General features: G+C 52.7%; 6 protein-coding genes across 6 annotated transcripts; 5 read left to right on the top strand and 1 right to left on the bottom strand.

The window, feature by feature from the left end:
* Positions 1–52: 52 nt before the first annotated feature.
* Positions 53–1,157, top strand: G647_03903 (uncharacterized protein; the record flags this gene model as incomplete). Its single annotated transcript, XM_008728248.1, has 4 exons — positions 53–101; positions 156–401; positions 546–797; positions 865–1,157. 4 exons carry the CDS (start codon positions 53–55, stop codon positions 1,155–1,157), a joined length of 840 nt encoding a protein of 279 aa, XP_008726470.1.
* Positions 1,158–1,748: 591 nt separating this feature from the next.
* Positions 1,749–3,111, top strand: G647_03902 (uncharacterized protein; the record flags this gene model as incomplete). Its single annotated transcript, XM_008728247.1, has 2 exons — positions 1,749–2,205; positions 2,252–3,111. The coding sequence occupies 2 exons, from the start codon at positions 1,749–1,751 to the stop codon at positions 3,109–3,111; spliced, it is 1,317 nt and encodes a 438-aa protein (XP_008726469.1).
* A 315-nt stretch (positions 3,112–3,426) lies between these two features.
* On the top strand, positions 3,427–5,475 carry G647_03901 (uncharacterized protein; the record flags this gene model as incomplete). The annotated part of the gene is made up of 1 exon (XM_008728246.1): positions 3,427–5,475. The coding sequence occupies one exon, from the start codon at positions 3,427–3,429 to the stop codon at positions 5,473–5,475; it is 2,049 nt and encodes a 682-aa protein (XP_008726468.1).
* Positions 5,476–6,791: 1,316 nt separating this feature from the next.
* On the bottom strand, positions 6,792–8,681 carry G647_03900 (uncharacterized protein; the record flags this gene model as incomplete). Its single annotated transcript, XM_008728245.1, has 1 exon — positions 6,792–8,681. The coding sequence occupies one exon, from the start codon at positions 8,679–8,681 to the stop codon at positions 6,792–6,794; it is 1,890 nt and encodes a 629-aa protein (XP_008726467.1).
* A 905-nt stretch (positions 8,682–9,586) lies between these two features.
* Positions 9,587–11,274, top strand: G647_03899 (uncharacterized protein; the record flags this gene model as incomplete). Its single annotated transcript, XM_008728244.1, has 2 exons — positions 9,587–9,646; positions 9,742–11,274. 2 exons carry the CDS (start codon positions 9,587–9,589, stop codon positions 11,272–11,274), a joined length of 1,593 nt encoding a protein of 530 aa, XP_008726466.1.
* Positions 11,275–13,563: 2,289 nt separating this feature from the next.
* On the top strand, positions 13,564–14,592 carry G647_03898 (uncharacterized protein; the record flags this gene model as incomplete). Its single annotated transcript, XM_008728243.1, has 3 exons — positions 13,564–13,768; positions 13,854–14,025; positions 14,247–14,592. The coding sequence occupies 3 exons, from the start codon at positions 13,564–13,566 to the stop codon at positions 14,590–14,592; spliced, it is 723 nt and encodes a 240-aa protein (XP_008726465.1).
* Between the last annotated feature and the right edge of the window lie 510 nt (positions 14,593–15,102).

Genomic DNA, 15,102 nt, shown 5'->3' with positions numbered 1-15,102 from the left:
CACTCTTTAGAGCCCATCTTCTTCACTAACGCTGTAGCATCTTTGGAACAACATGGTCTTGCAAGGCGAGTCAAGGATTGTCATAAGCGGCGCTGGACAAGGTGAACCAAATTGACTTCAGCCACGTTGTTCTGAAACCCTAACCTCTCTCTTAGGCATCGGACGAGCCCTTGCCCGTCACTTCGCCTCGGGTGGCCATAAGATCTTTATCCTCGATCTCGACAAAGACAATGTTCGACATACCGCCGAGGTGCATCTGAAGGAGCATGCCGACCGCGTTGGCTGGTCCGCCTGCAATCTGCGCGATGTCGACGAGATTCGCTCAACCATCCAGAAAGCCGTGAAGTTCCTGGACAACCGCATCGACTACCTTATCAACAACGCCGGTATTTCGTACCCGTGTATGTTATCCCTCGCCTCAAGCCTCGTATCCTTATCACCAGATGTCTGCCCTACTGTGATTCTGTCCTAGACTTCCATGTCTTTCCCTGACCATTTGCATTCGCCTTCCGTATTGTATCTGGACAAGGTTAACGTGTATGCAGATTGGCCTGACGGCAAGACGATGGAAGATCCCTCAGTCCTGGACAAGTGGAATGCCTACGTCGAAACCAACCTCACCGGCCCCTTCGTCATGTCACAGGCTTGTCTTCCCTACATGAAAGTCAAGAAGCAGGAGGACAAGCAGAAGCTTCCGGAATCCACAGTTGGTACTGCTGGACCGTGCATCCTCCATATGAGCAGCTTCCGTGCCATGATCTCAGATCCCAACCAGGAGGGTTATGCTTCGACCAAGGGTATGTTCGGCGATAAACTTGCACAGCGAGATCGTGACAGCGAGCAAATGGCTGACGGCGTCGATAGCTGCTTTACTAGGTCTCACCCAGAGCATGGCAGTTTCGCTCCAGAGCTTCGGAGTCCGTGTCAACATGGTCTCTCCAGGTCGTATCAAAGTCACGCACGAGAATCAAGAAGCAGACGAGAGCGGGACGGAGTGGAAGGCAGAAGAAGACGACATCGAAACTCATCCTGCCAATCGCGCGGGATTGCCGGAGGATATCACTGAAGCCTGCGAGTACTTGATGGGAGCCGGGTTTGTTACTGGCCAGAATCTCGTTGTCGACGGTGGTGTCAGTAAGGTGAAGGGGAAGGCTTAGTGGAATCCGGGGCAAGCTGCCATGGAAAGGGACTTCGCGGAGGGTGATGTTCGCGTGTGTTCATAGGTGGGTGCTGAAACAAAGCAGACCTAGATCCTCCACCTTGGTAAGCATAAGGACAGTAGTTCCATAGATTCAGCGGCAGCAAACAAAGCATCGCCTCCTAGATTGATTCTGACTCGGAACAAATGCAGCCGATTTCCCTAGCTGCTTACCCAAGCGATGATCGAGACCATCCTCTCCTCTCGGCTCGTGACGCCTTACCCCGGACTTTCGCTGTCAATTGCTTCTCTCGTCGGTGACCGAGCCGCGCTATTGGCCAGCAAATATGACCGCTGACCTCATCGCTCCTTTCAGGTTGCAATACGACTTTGGGATACGTGAAGAGTCAATCCACGGAGAAACTGCCCGCCGAAGTATAAGAATCTGGCATTGGGCGATGAAAGACCAGCGGAATCAATGTTTGCAACAAGATCTCCTTGGGCCTTGACAGCATCTGTTTCGTCCTTGACCAAGTCAGGTCGCTTGAGCACAAAGTCCGCTTTCCACCGGTTTCAGCAGCGTCTTACAGCACCACCAAGTCGGCGCAGTATGGCTACCGCCTCACATATTGAACTTGATCCAGCCGCAGCTGGCGTTTATCATGTCCCGGACATATCAGCCCAGGCTGGTAAGATTGGAAGCCAACTACTGCAGGAGAACCATGACAAATTCCACATCTATTTCAACAACGGCGGCTTCCACAACCACATTGCCCACCATCTGTTGACGATCTATGCTCTGGGCGCTGGTCCAGAAGAGATCCAGAAGGCCTTTGACCTCAACCAATCCTACCAGCGCCCGCAGTTCCCCATCAAGGAACGAAATGTCCAGTCCATGGACGACCCAGAAGAATTCAAGAAGTTCTTGGGCAAGGAACAATACTTTCATGATTTCGAGGCTTTCTTCCGCAAGCAGATCGAGGAGAAGGGCTGGGAGCAAGTCTTGAACGAGCAAGTCTTCGCCAAAACGGAGCACGCTGAGCGGATATTGGACAGGATGTTCGCTGGTACGCATCATCGACCCGACTATCAATCAATGCTGACCCATGCCAGGTTTCTTGCATCCTTTGATTCATTTGGGCTTCGGGGTGGAGTTCAAACAGCCGGCTATCATTGTTGAAGCCTTGGCTCAAGCATGCATACACGACGGCTGGACAGGGACCTTCCTCCATTCTGCTGAAGATGCCGCGAAAAGCACAAAGTCCTCGAAAAGTCTAGTTCAACTCATCAACGAAGCTCGTGCGAATGACAAGCTTCGCGAATCAGCGCACTGGGGAGATGGCAACAAGCTTCGTGATGGCGTGTTCGTTCGTGCTCCCAACGAGATGATCGCTCTGGCATCCCAATGGCATGTCAAACCCGACGAGCTCGAGCAAAAGACCGCAGAGATGATCAATGCCGCCGTGTATTTCACAGGTGCAGCACAGAAACCAGACAAACAAGTCAAATTCGACTTCTTCTACATGCACTGCGTCAATTGCTCCATCTTCTTCTCGGCATTCATCAAAGAACCCTGGCTGAAGGTGGAAGATAAGGCCAGGCTGTTGGAATGGAAGGGCCGGATCGACCTCGCATTGTACGTATCGAGAGGATGTCCGGAACTGTTGGTCGACGAGATCAAGAACTACCACCCAAAGAATCCCAACGATGGATGGTCAGAGATCATTCGGCGGGTGGATCAGTTTCCTGATGACGGACATGCAAGTAAGCTTGTGAGGGCGTTGGCGAACAGCGAGCAAGTGTGCAAGCAGTATGAAAGCCAGCCAGATGATGTTTTCGCGATCAAGGGGGATATGTTCTTGAAGCTCGGGCACATGGCCATCGACTCGGTGGAGGCCAGCGACCCCCACTGGGTGCGATCAGCAGGCTTCGATGAAGCATGGGAGAAGGTGCCGGCGCGAGCGAAACTGTGAGACGATCGCTGTACCTATACTCAGGAATGAGGATGTAATATGTGGATTTCTTGTCGTAAATGTATCCTCGTCGCCGTGCTGGCCTATCCGCCTTCTGTGGCTTGCCCCTGCCCCTCATCCAATCACCTGGCGACCTCGGCGCGTGGATGAGACCGACGCCGACCCCGCGTCGAAGCATCTCGAGCATTGTCGTCGAGTCACTCCAGGCATCAACGTTGGCCACCACGCCATCATCTTCCCCTTCGTTCTGTCTTATCACTTAACTTGTTTTCACCTGTTGATGCCTGCTTGATGCATCACTAGCCGCCTTCCAACATGCCAGACGACAAAGCTCCCAAAGACCGAACCTATCCCCCTCCTCCCATGGACCCCTTCCCCACCTATCAAACGCCCTTCCCTCGCTCGAGCAAGGACGACGAGCAGAACCCGTTCATTCAATTCCGCCGTTTCGCCGACGAACAAGTCTCGTCACTCTTCTCAGGCTTCCCACAATTCTTCGGGTTGTCGTCGGGTGGGAGTGACCATTGGAAGAGAGAAGTCGAAGACATCATGCGCCAGAGACAAGAATGGGAAGAGGGATTCCGCAAGAAATTCGAGCAGGAGATGGAGGAGATGAGGCAGCAGTTGGAGAAGTCGAAAACCGAGGCTTGGATGAGTATGGAGGATGCGTGGAAGCAGCATTCTAAGCAGGGCGAGAAGAAGGACGAAGGTGCGCCCACGCCTTGGTGGACAAAAGGCAAGGCTGCACAGTGTCCCGCGTTGAACGAGCAACGGCCACAGAACAATGCGGGAAAGTGTCCTGCTCTGTACGATGAAAAGGGACAACCCAGGACCGAGTTGGATGCCTACAACGCTTTACAGACAGGCAGTGACAAGCAGGTCCAAGTCTTCCAGGCATCCGCTCCAGAGTCACCAAAGAAGCCGTCCAGATCGTGGTTCTCTGCCCTCGGCTGGGATGGGCAACAGAAGGAGAGATCGTCGCACAGCGACGCCGCCTCTACCGAAGACGCAATGGTTGAGAGCGAGAAACCCCTAGGTCGGCCGACAACCTATTCGCTGTGGGCGGCCCGGCGTATGCAGCCATTCGATAACGCCGATGAAACCATTCCTTGGCTTATGTTGAGTCCATACTCACCCATCTATCTTTGTAACCCAGCCCAGTCACGGCTGTTCAAAGTCAAAGTTCAAGATTCGGAAGGTGCTCCTTTACAGATCTCCAGCGCCAGGTTCTTTGAGAGATGGTATACAGATGTCGACGAGAAGATGGCGACCCGGAAGCCGTGGGCTGATGCCTTTGAGGATTTGCTGAGTCTCCAGCAGACTGGGAAGATGGTGGACAGGGACAACTGGAACACGTGGCGCACACCAAGCACTTGGATTCATGACATGGTCAACCGCGGCAGTCTCGGAAACCGATGGGGATTCAATGAACAAGGGCTGTTGGTCAAGCGAAATGACCCAACCAAAGCGAACCTAGAAACTGCACCTGAAAGCAAAGAGGATCGATGTGCCAGATGGCGCAAAAACCGCGACTGTCGCCGCAATAAGTCCTCCGAATCTACCCCTGCTCCTGCACAGTTGCCAGCAGGCGACGGAAATGCCCTTGTCGACAAGGTTACCGAAGCACTAGCACCATTCCCACTCTTCGGGAGCATCATCTCTGCCGCTGATGCAATCGTTTCAGCCGTTGATCAAGCGTCCCAAGGGCGCACAAAAACACACGCACAAGCTATGTCCTCGAACGACGCGTCGACTTCCCAACACCAGTCCATTGCCGCTACCCGGGAGCAAAGCGAAAGCACTTCCTCAACCCACTCAGCATCGACAACTTCGTATGTATACGACTCCTCAGTTCCATCTCCTGCAAACTCCATTATCTCCACCTTGACAACCACCACGACACGCACCCTCCCTGACGGCTCAGTGGAGACTAAACGCGTTTTGAAACGCCGCTTTGCCGATGGATCGGAAGAATGTGACGAGAGAGTGGAGGTCAGGAATGCTCCCTCGGGGAAAGAGGCCGATACCAACGCAGAGATCAGAAGTGCTTGGCCCATCGCAAATGCGACACAGACAAAGGACAAAGAGACCCAAACTCAGATGCAACCTGGGGGTTGGCAGCAAGAAATGCTCGAAGACGCTCGTCCGCAACCGCGACATCTCGAGGAACCGAGGCAATCGCGAAGACAATATCCCCGGAGAATCCCCATCATCAACGAGGATGAGAACGGGAATGGGGATGTGCCTACGGCCGAAGTCCAACCGCCACAGACGCCTCAAGAGAGCAAAACCGAAGCTGAGACGCAGACTCAGCAACAAGGCACCGCCACCAAACGGAGAGGAAGCGGGTGGTTCTGGAATTAAATTTGTGGTGTGAGGTACCATGCCATGCCATACATGTGTGTCTACGAGTATGACTTCTCACCTCCATGACATTCTCTGCTTCGTGGGGCATCCCTGTCTCTCTGGATGTATATGCGCAACTAGGGATCGAAGGAACACAGCAAAGCGGGATACGGGACAGGACGAGACGGGGCAGGATTGAAGGATCCGACGTTTGATAATCTCTTCTCATTCATGTCTTCTACGAATCTATGTGGTAGCGTTGCGTTGCTTTTATATAATTTGCATTCTGAGCATATGATCACGACTTCATCCTACCGGACTATAGCTTGTCCAGAATCCATGACCGCGACTTCATCCTACCAGACTGCAGCCTGCGCCCAAACCTACCGATATGTATCGCAGTGTGATTAGGTTGGCTTCCCGTGGCCTGTTGATCTCGAAATACCTAATTCGCAGACACTGTATTCGTATTCGTATCATGAATGATTGAGTTGACGCGATAGACAGACGGGCACTGTGTGTACATGTATCTAGATACGCCGACGGAATGACGGCCCCATTTGAAACGGCGCGCAGGGAAGTGGACCAATAGCGGACGACGGGTGCTCTGTATTCAAAAACAGGTCTAGTACAGTAATTGATAGTAGGGGCGCTATTGCTCAGTTCGAAAGCCTCTTGGTCTCTAAGCTGGATTCTCGGTGAGACAAGCTTCAGATTGGTCTATGCTTCATGTACGTAAACAGTCGTGGAGGGGGTAAGAATTTACAGGAAAGGACCGAGGGAAAAGTATGGCCGCCACAATATGCTCTGGTTGTGACGACCTTGATTTGCAAAGGATCTCTCTGTTTGTACGCTCAAATGAAGAATGCAGCACACATATGTAATCCGGTAGACCGGGTGCCTGGTTCTGGTTTCCGGCATTGTCGTCGTTGAACTGGGCTCAACCACTCCTCGAGGCTGTAGATCAAGTCGAATTTATCGGTCTGGTCGAAGTCCCGATGTCCAAGCCACACCTCCGCCGGCTTGTTCCCTCGTGTGATAGCTGTCTTGATTGTTGCTCATCGCCGTATGCCAAAACCCGACCTTGAAACGCTTCTCCCGCCATGCAAACAAAGAGGCAGGAAACATGCAACAAGAAAGAATGCCCAAAACAGCCAGCCGCCATGATCCAGAGACTTCATCTCGCATTCATCGTGGACCTCATAATATCTTTCGTTTGTCCTTCATCAATACTCCATGACACATCGTGCGTTCAACCACTCCGGTTGATGATGGTTTTCCATTTCGTCGTCCGCTCTTCAGATAAATGTGCTTCCGTAGCGTGCGCCAATCAGTCAGAATACATCATCCGGCCATTCCCAGTTCTCGCGTTCAACAGCTTTGGCCTGCACAGCAGCATCTTCGTGGATCTTGACTCCCTTAGCCGTAGCAACCCTCTTTGGGCTTCCAATCGGAGTTGGAATCAATTTGGGTATGTGCTTCATTGGATGCAAATTCTCCTTTGTCGGCTGCTTCTCCGCCTCTGAGCCTTCGTCTTGTTCCAAAATCATGGATACCGCACGTGGGAGCTCCGCGCCTCTAGCGAGTGACGCCCGCCTGCTATGCTTTGCCGTTGCTTTTCTGGGCTGTGCGTTTCGAGGCCGACCACGCTCGAAAGTGTCTTCCGGAATGGTCTTGAGGTCATCCTGGCTTGTTGTCTTCCGAGGCACATTTCTAGTGTTATTCAGAGGCTGCAGCGCCGCCCGCTCGATCGTAGGTAGTGGCGGGACAGGTGGCGGCGACACTCCCAGATTCTCCCGGCTTGACTTCTTGTTGGAGGACTCGTGCAGAGGTGTCTTATCTGCTTCGTGAGAACTTGGAAGTTTTAGGGATAGGACTCTCGAAGATGGCGTAATCGGCTCAATGGTTACAGTGGCCACGCGAGCACCTTCTCGTTCTTGTTTCAACATGGCTCGAAGCTGTTGGTTTTCCTTCTCCAATTCTCGGCGACTTGGCCGCTTCTGGAGGTCGACGTCGTTAACACCGTCAAACGTCGTAGACTCGGCCGTGACAATGGTAGATGAGGACCAACTCAGACGTCGTTTGGCGCTACTCGGAATCCTCCGTGAAGGGGTGCGGCCTCGGGTTGCAGCTGGAGGCTTCTCGGCGGACTCGTCATCTGAAGTGGCGAGCGCAACATTGGACTTTCTCCGCTTCATGCCAAACTGTTGAAAATATGCCTCCTCAGCTCGTCTCTTGCGATCATTAAGCACATCAACATTGCTCTTCTCGGGGCTGGGGTTGTTGAGATCGGGTTGACTCGCAGCTGCCTTCCTCTTGTCACCGTGGAGATTCCACAAAGACATGCTTTTCCGAAGTCCTTTCTTCTTTCTCACAGTCTGTAAATCTTGCTCAGTCTTACTCACCACCGCCTTGGAGACATCTTTTGGCTTGGCTTTAGTACCCAACTTGAATAGGCGTTGAGTAAAGGTCGGAGCAGCCACCGGCTGCGGATTGAACTCATTGACGTCGATCGAGGAGCGTCGTGGTGAGGGGCGAGGTGTCGTGTCGTTGTCAGACTCATCAGTACCGGAAATGCTGGCAAGTGAGCCATGATCGTTCCAAGTCGAGGAAACCCCAGCGGATCTATCGTTCATGGACCCTTCAGCAAACTTCGAAGGCCGTGTAGACTGTTCCTGCTCTTGCTGTAGTCTGTCTGCATTGTTCTCGCCAAAGGAACTCGAGCCTGTATTAGGACCTCGCCTGGTCTTCGGTCTGTCATTGACATCGAGCGACCGTGAAGACGGCGCGAATGGACGCAGTTTGTGAGGGTCGACCGGACTACTGTCTACAGAATGTGCCACCAGGGATATGCCCTCGACAAAAGCCTTGTTCGTTCTGAGTGGTGACGGCCTACCCCAGACTTCACGCTCCTCCGTGATGAATTGTGGCCCATGATTGAATGTGTCAAGAGCAGACTCGCCAACTGTCCATGCTGGGGGCGAACTGCTGCCACGCTGGACCCGTAGACTCGAGACGTGTTGTAATCGAGGCGATGTCTGAGGCGTCGTTACCGAGTTTCGAGGAGGTGTTCGGGGGCTGTCATGTAAAGTCCGGATCTGTGATTGGAACCTCTGCCGCGGTGACAGGGGGGAGGATCGGTGATACGAGGGTGTCGGAGCTCGGGAGGGAGCCATCATTGACTGTGTCTGAGACAAGAGACTGGCCAACTCTTGACGATTCATGATGACCGCAAGACTGATTATGCCATTAGGATTAGTAGATGCGGGCGTAAGTGTAGAAGGCAGTGAGAAAGAATAACAGCCTCGTTAACTGTATACACAGCGTTGTGGTGAAATGGTAAAAGTGAAGATCGAGAGACTGGTTTGTTTACATGCAGCTGCAGGGATTGCCCGCGTGCAATGCATCTCGAAATTGGAGGGGCACTGATTGGCAGCTGCGAGCCGCCGAGGTTGCTGACTACACACCCCAGACGCCCCGACGCCCCCGTTGGTAGCCGCGTGGCCCCGTTCTTCAGCTGGAGATCGCCCGGCTGTCTCCTGCGCCTACTGGGTACGAGCACCCTCAGCCATCCCATCATGGGATTGTCTCTTTTCGGTAGCTGGCAGAAGATCAGTCCGATGCCCCGATAGTCTAGGTATGCTTCAGCGCTAATTCGTTCCCCGTCATCTCAAGTGCTCGTGGCTTCAGTGACTCTGAGGGGCAAACAAACATCGCCTTTCCCTCTTCCGAGCACTTGAAACGTGCCTCAATTGGTCCGGCATGGCGATTTTCTCTTTTCATGTCTATTGAGTATTCGTGCATCACATCAGCGAGGGCTCGGCCAAGTTTGAGCTTCCCCGTGCATGCATGCTGACTGCCTCATGCACTTCGACCCTGATCTCAATCCCAGCTTACTGGGTCCTCTCCCACGACTCAAGGCTTTGAAGCTACGCTAAACTAGAGTCAAATAGAGCCTTCACACTATCTTATCCGACAGTGTATGCTAGTTGCTTAGGTTCTTATTCCACGAAACTCCCAAAACTCTGCGAGCCCACGCATCCCATCGCAAGATGACACCCACTCTACGGTGTTCACGACGTGTTCGGCAGCTTCCCACCCACGTTTCTGGTTTGATAGTCGGCTCATCATGGTTGGTGTTCCTGGCAAGAGTAAAGGCTGCAGCACATGTCGCCGTCGGAAAAAAGGCGTAAGTATCCAAGATAACCTCTGATATACAGCCACCTCCGCTGTCACTTGCACACCTCATTTCACAACGTCTTTGCTCATTTGATCCCAATACAGTGCGACCTGAAACGACCCATTTGCGGCCAGTGCGCCTCGAGCGGATATGTCTGCGGAGGTTATAACCGCGATCGGACCTTTATCCACCATCCTGCGAGCAAGGCCGTTGCACATGCCATCTTCCTCCCTCACAACCGACCCACGCCGCTTGCCCTGCCAGGCTCAGTCAATCGAGGCGCTGTCGAGTCGCAATGCAAGAGTCTTTTTTGGGACTTGTACATGCCACGGGGAGATACAATGTGTCGAGACGATTTTATCCTACGTTGCGGACATCCCATGAACTGGATCGAGGTCATCCAAAACGTCCCAAAGCATGATGCCTCGTTAACAGATGCCTTCTCAGCATTGAGCATCTCAAGAGTCGGTCAGGGTCATAAGGACGTCCGTCTTGTTCACGAGAGCGCCAAAGTATATGGGAAGGCCCTGAAAGAATTGCAACTCGCCCTGTTCGATGCTAATCGAATGCACTCCGACCATGTGCTCATGGCTTGTATGCTTCTGGGCCTCTACGAAGTCTTCGAGGGACCAGCGCTCAATTCGAGGAGTTGGTTGGCTCATGCTGCTGGTGCTGCTCGGCTGGTAGAACTGCGTGGACCGAAGCGACATCAACACTGGGATGCCCATCATCCTTTTCTCGCCAGCAGGATCCCTACCATCTATGCCGCCATTGTACAGAGAAAGGCGACATATCTGGCCTCACCAGAATGGCTAACAATACCTTGGGAATTCCAGCATCGGACTTATTTCGACAGGATGGTCGACCTGGGAACCGTCGTCCCTGGCATCTTGCAGAAATTCGACATTCTCCGAGAAAGTGAAGCAGATACAACCGGAAGCCTAATCCAGCTCTTGGAAGACTGCAGAGATCTGCAAAGTAAGATGGACAGATGGAAAGACGGCACCAAGAAGGGAGCTTTACCTCGCGAAGTCCCGCATGATGCTGCTGATTCGGATTTTCCCTTTGAAACTGATTTGTGGTTCGAAAACCATTTATTCATCCAAGCGCGTCTGGTCTACTACACCTGCTCCCTGGCTTTGAGTGAAGTTGCTGATGAGATCCTACAAGCTCTCAAATATCGAGACCAAAAACTGCCGGAAGCCCTAGATCCTGCTTCATTGGGGCAATATTTCGACTCAGGCCGACACGCAGCAAGGATTGCTCGCTGTGTCGCTTACTGCTTGCAACCGGAAATGGGAGCTTTGGGTGCCAACATCATCAACTTTCCAGCAAATCTGGCGTTTGCATATTATGAAAGGGTCGAGCACACTGCTGCCGTGGAATGGCTCACAAAAGCGTTCCGCTCTGCAAAAGCCAGAGGACTACACGTGGACAATGTATTCACTCAACTTCTTCCCAACGCTCGAGACAAAGATGACCGCGTGCGGTTCCTCAAGAGAGAATCGAGTACAGAATCATCCGAGAGTGGAAATTCAACCAGTTCCGGTCTGAGTATGGCGAGCACTGCTACAACAATATTTATCTACGAGGACCCTGCGAAAGGGTTTCATGACGCGACCGATGATCCTGGCTGAGAAAAGTCTCCTATCCCTTGGTACAATTTTGCAAACTCGAGATCGATGGAGTTCATCAGCGCCTTGGTAATGACGAGGCAAGTGAAGCCTTGAGGACTCGCATACGAAGTTGTGTCCTCAGCAGCTGGATAATGATAGCGAGAAGGCTCACGCTCCTGTTGAATGGGACTACTGGTTATCGACTGCTCGATATCAAATCTTTTGTGAACCAAAGATCGCGCCGATTGCCAGGTCAATGCAATATGGTGCGGCTGTGACTCCAGAGTGATAGCATCTCCATGGTCTCGCTGCTAGGTGCTCCTTTGGCTTTGGTTGTTTCCCAGCGACCTAGCAATACCAGAAAGCGAACTTCTCCAGCTCGCATTGGTCCTACAACGGACTCAAGGTCACTGGTATTGATACCAATCTGACCTGCACTCCAAGAGGCAAAGTACATTCAGCATACTTGCTCGACGCTGCTCAGTCTACTCCCACCACAGCTACTCATTCTGAATACTAAATGTGCTTCGTCGCACCCTCTGGACGCCCCGACCCTCGTCCACATCTCCGAGACCAGGTTTACCCAACAAGCAATGCCCCGTGAGTTTTGACAGCATCCAGACGCACAACAAGCTACGATCACGCATTATATCAAGCATGATATTTCAGATTGTCGGCTTTCGCTTATGTACCAGAGTCGCTGGACACGGGGAACGCATGATTAATCTTCGACTTCGTCAACTACTCTTCGACTGTTTCAGATTCTGATATGGTGGTTACTGTGTATGACGGATCATAGGCCTGGTCATTGGAGAGCACAACTCCAGCTGTGGTACATTCGCTTCGAACGTCCACGCCGATACATCCATGTGTTTTGGAACGCTGTAAAAGCCAGACTTGGATTGCTGCCGCAATGCAACCGCGCACGTTTGCACGAGTCGCCACTTCGCAAGCACGCAGATGCCTTTCATGATCTGCACTGGCCGGAACGAGTTTCGTATGCGTTGGTTGTCCATCAAGATCACGGCCCGTTGCAAATCTCGTATTCTTGTTTCTGCGTGCCGCCATTGAGTTTTGCAACGAGCCAAAAACACACACGTCTGGACCTTTTGGATCTTCAGACTTGCCAGAGGGAGAAAGTGCCAAGCATGGTCATGTCCATCACTAAGTCTCTGAGCTCTGACCGATAATTCAATATGCGAAGTTTGGACATGCAGACGCCAATAGGTAAAGACTAGGCCAGTGCCTCTATCGATGAAGGCGACATTACATGATCTGGAATACTGAACTTCTTTTCCAGGACTACACGGAGGGTGGACGAATGAATTCGGTCCATATCTCAGCCGAAGATCGCTCAGCGAACAAGATATGCCGGTTGGAGAGTGAAATGTAGCTTCAACATGCATCAGTGTTCGGAATCGATGATGTTCTGTGGCGGAGGCTGGCAGCAGCTTGTGCTGGCAAGAATACATTGTTGTCCTTGCCAGATCAGTGGACGCTCAACAGCAAGGACTCTCCTAGTCACGCCTTTGTCCGTTTCCACCACCAGAGCAGAGGATTGACAAAGGAGGCACGGGAACCTTGGACATTCTCATCGAACAGTTCACACAATAGCTCTCCCATCGCGCTTTCAGCAATCCACCGCATCGGAAAATGAAGTCGCCCGTTGTGGCTACACATTGTCACAGTGGAGAGACACTCGGCGGCCTTCCTAACCATCTTGGTGGAGTCCGTAGAACACAACGCAGTTTTTGGTCTCGCACTTTTCGATAACTGCCACACTGCTTTGCCGGCTTGTGAAGGGAGATCCCCTTACCGACCCTCCCCATCAAGCGCAACACACTGCATCACGTTCCTCAATGCAGGTTGTATGTTGGACAAGTCGGTTTACAGGAGGTGCTGCAATCAACTCTGCCATTGAATATCAGAGTGAAAACAAACCGTAGTTTAAGACATAGCATATGTAGAGAAGTGCTACACCCATTGATCAGGTTGTCCAAGGTCGACGCCCAGAGGAGTTTCTCGCGTTGATGATTGTCTTGAACCACGTCCCCCCTTGAGGTTCGTGGAGAGGGAACATCAAAGGAATAGACGTGAGGCTGTTCAGATCTGTCGGGCTCCACTTTACTTACGGTGCGTGGCGTGCATGGTTCAGATGATCGAATGAATTCCTCCTCCACACGCGACTTCGAACACCAAGCCCAAGCTTCGTCCCCCAGGACTCTGCCACTTTCTCGAGTTTGAACGCGACCAGCGCATCTTTTGCCGCTCGTTACTTCATGATTACCTCCCAGACATCCCGCCCGCGGTATGTCTCTTTCTCCGCGACGGAATGACGACGACGCAACCACACGACACCTGACTGGGCATACTCAACATGAAGGTCCCCTCAGCGGAATAAGACAACCACCTTTCATTGCGGATGCGGTGAAGCGATCCGTACTGTACCACATCGGAAGCTATCAGATGTTATCTGACCAGATTCGACTGCGAACAAAAGACACCTCGGAATCGAGTAAGTGTAAGGAAGGGCAATGAAGCAACCCTACGCGTTCAACATTGATATGGGCTTCAACTGACAGTCATCAACTACACAGTAGTCACGGTTACACAACTCTCCGACAGCCTCGACGTTGAGGACCCGGTGACCAGGCGGAGGCTCGTCCAACGCAAGCTCATGAACGAGCTCCAGCGACTTCTGGACGGAATCGCGCGTCTAGAGCGTCTATTACGCCGAGGCCGCCTCATGCGATGGCTCGTCAACGGCACATTGTGAGTCCCGTCGGCAGCTCACACACAGTACAGTCACTGTGCGGGTGGTGTTCCCTTGTCTGGTATCTCCTCTGTTAACAGTGCAGTACCTAGTGTACCACTTTTTGTATTTCTTGTTTTCTATTTTTTGTATCTTGTATTTCGTATTCTGTATTCTGTATTTGACATCTACGACCTAGGTACCCCGTACTTTAAAAGCTAACATATCACTCCCTCACCAGAGCATGCCTATGGCACGCCGTCGTGCTGAACATGCTAGCCCCCACCTTCTCACACCGATTCCCCAAGATGCACGCCTGGCTCGTCCAAATCTACCCGCACATGCACGTAAAGGTCCGCGTGTCGACGACCTACCTGGCCACGATGGCCTACCTGGTGTCCCTTCCCCTGTTCGCCTTCCCGCTCCTCAACTACGAGAAGCAGCTCTCATGCACGCTGGTCGTCAGGGACTTGCTTGTGGATCTGTATGGTCTGGTGCGCGACGGCGATCGACTCGGTGAGCGGGATGTCAAAGTCCTGCGCGATTCGCGCTGGGATGCCGTCCCGTGGGATCAGGTCGAGGGGTAGGCCCACGGTGTTCCTGACCGATATCGCTGCACGATGTTCCTGACCGAAGTCAGTGCACGGTATTCCTGACCGATATCGCTGCACGATATTCCTGACCGAAGTCACTGCACGGTATTCCCATCTGAAGTTACCGGAAAGGGGAACGACGCAGAAAACCGGGTGGGGCTGAAATGGAGTATGCGTGGAACGAATTGAACCGAAACGAACCGGGTTGTCTGCCTGCAGGTTTGCGTGCCGTATGCTATGGGCGGTACAGGATAGGACACGACACGACAGGACAGTAGCATGCTAAAATGACGTGGGGGTCGAAGCTCAACTCCCGCCTCATGGGCGTCGAGCTGCTCTGCCTAACGTTCTCTCTGTGTTTTCTTTCTGGGAGGGTGACGGAGGGGGCCGCGCGACCTTGCCTGGCGCCTGTGGATTCCATCACCATCGGCCAGAAGGAGGGCGCTCACTCGGACGGGATGCCGTGGGCAGATCAGTCCGGCACCGCGGTCTGCAAGGGATGGG

Source organism: Cladophialophora carrionii, assembly GCF_000365165.1.
Source record: "Cladophialophora carrionii CBS 160.54 unplaced genomic scaffold supercont1.3, whole genome shotgun sequence".
Taxonomy (NCBI): domain Eukaryota; kingdom Fungi; phylum Ascomycota; class Eurotiomycetes; order Chaetothyriales; family Herpotrichiellaceae; genus Cladophialophora; species Cladophialophora carrionii.
Note: the sequence above shows the minus strand (reverse complement) of the source record. Positions and strands in the feature narration are given on the sequence as shown.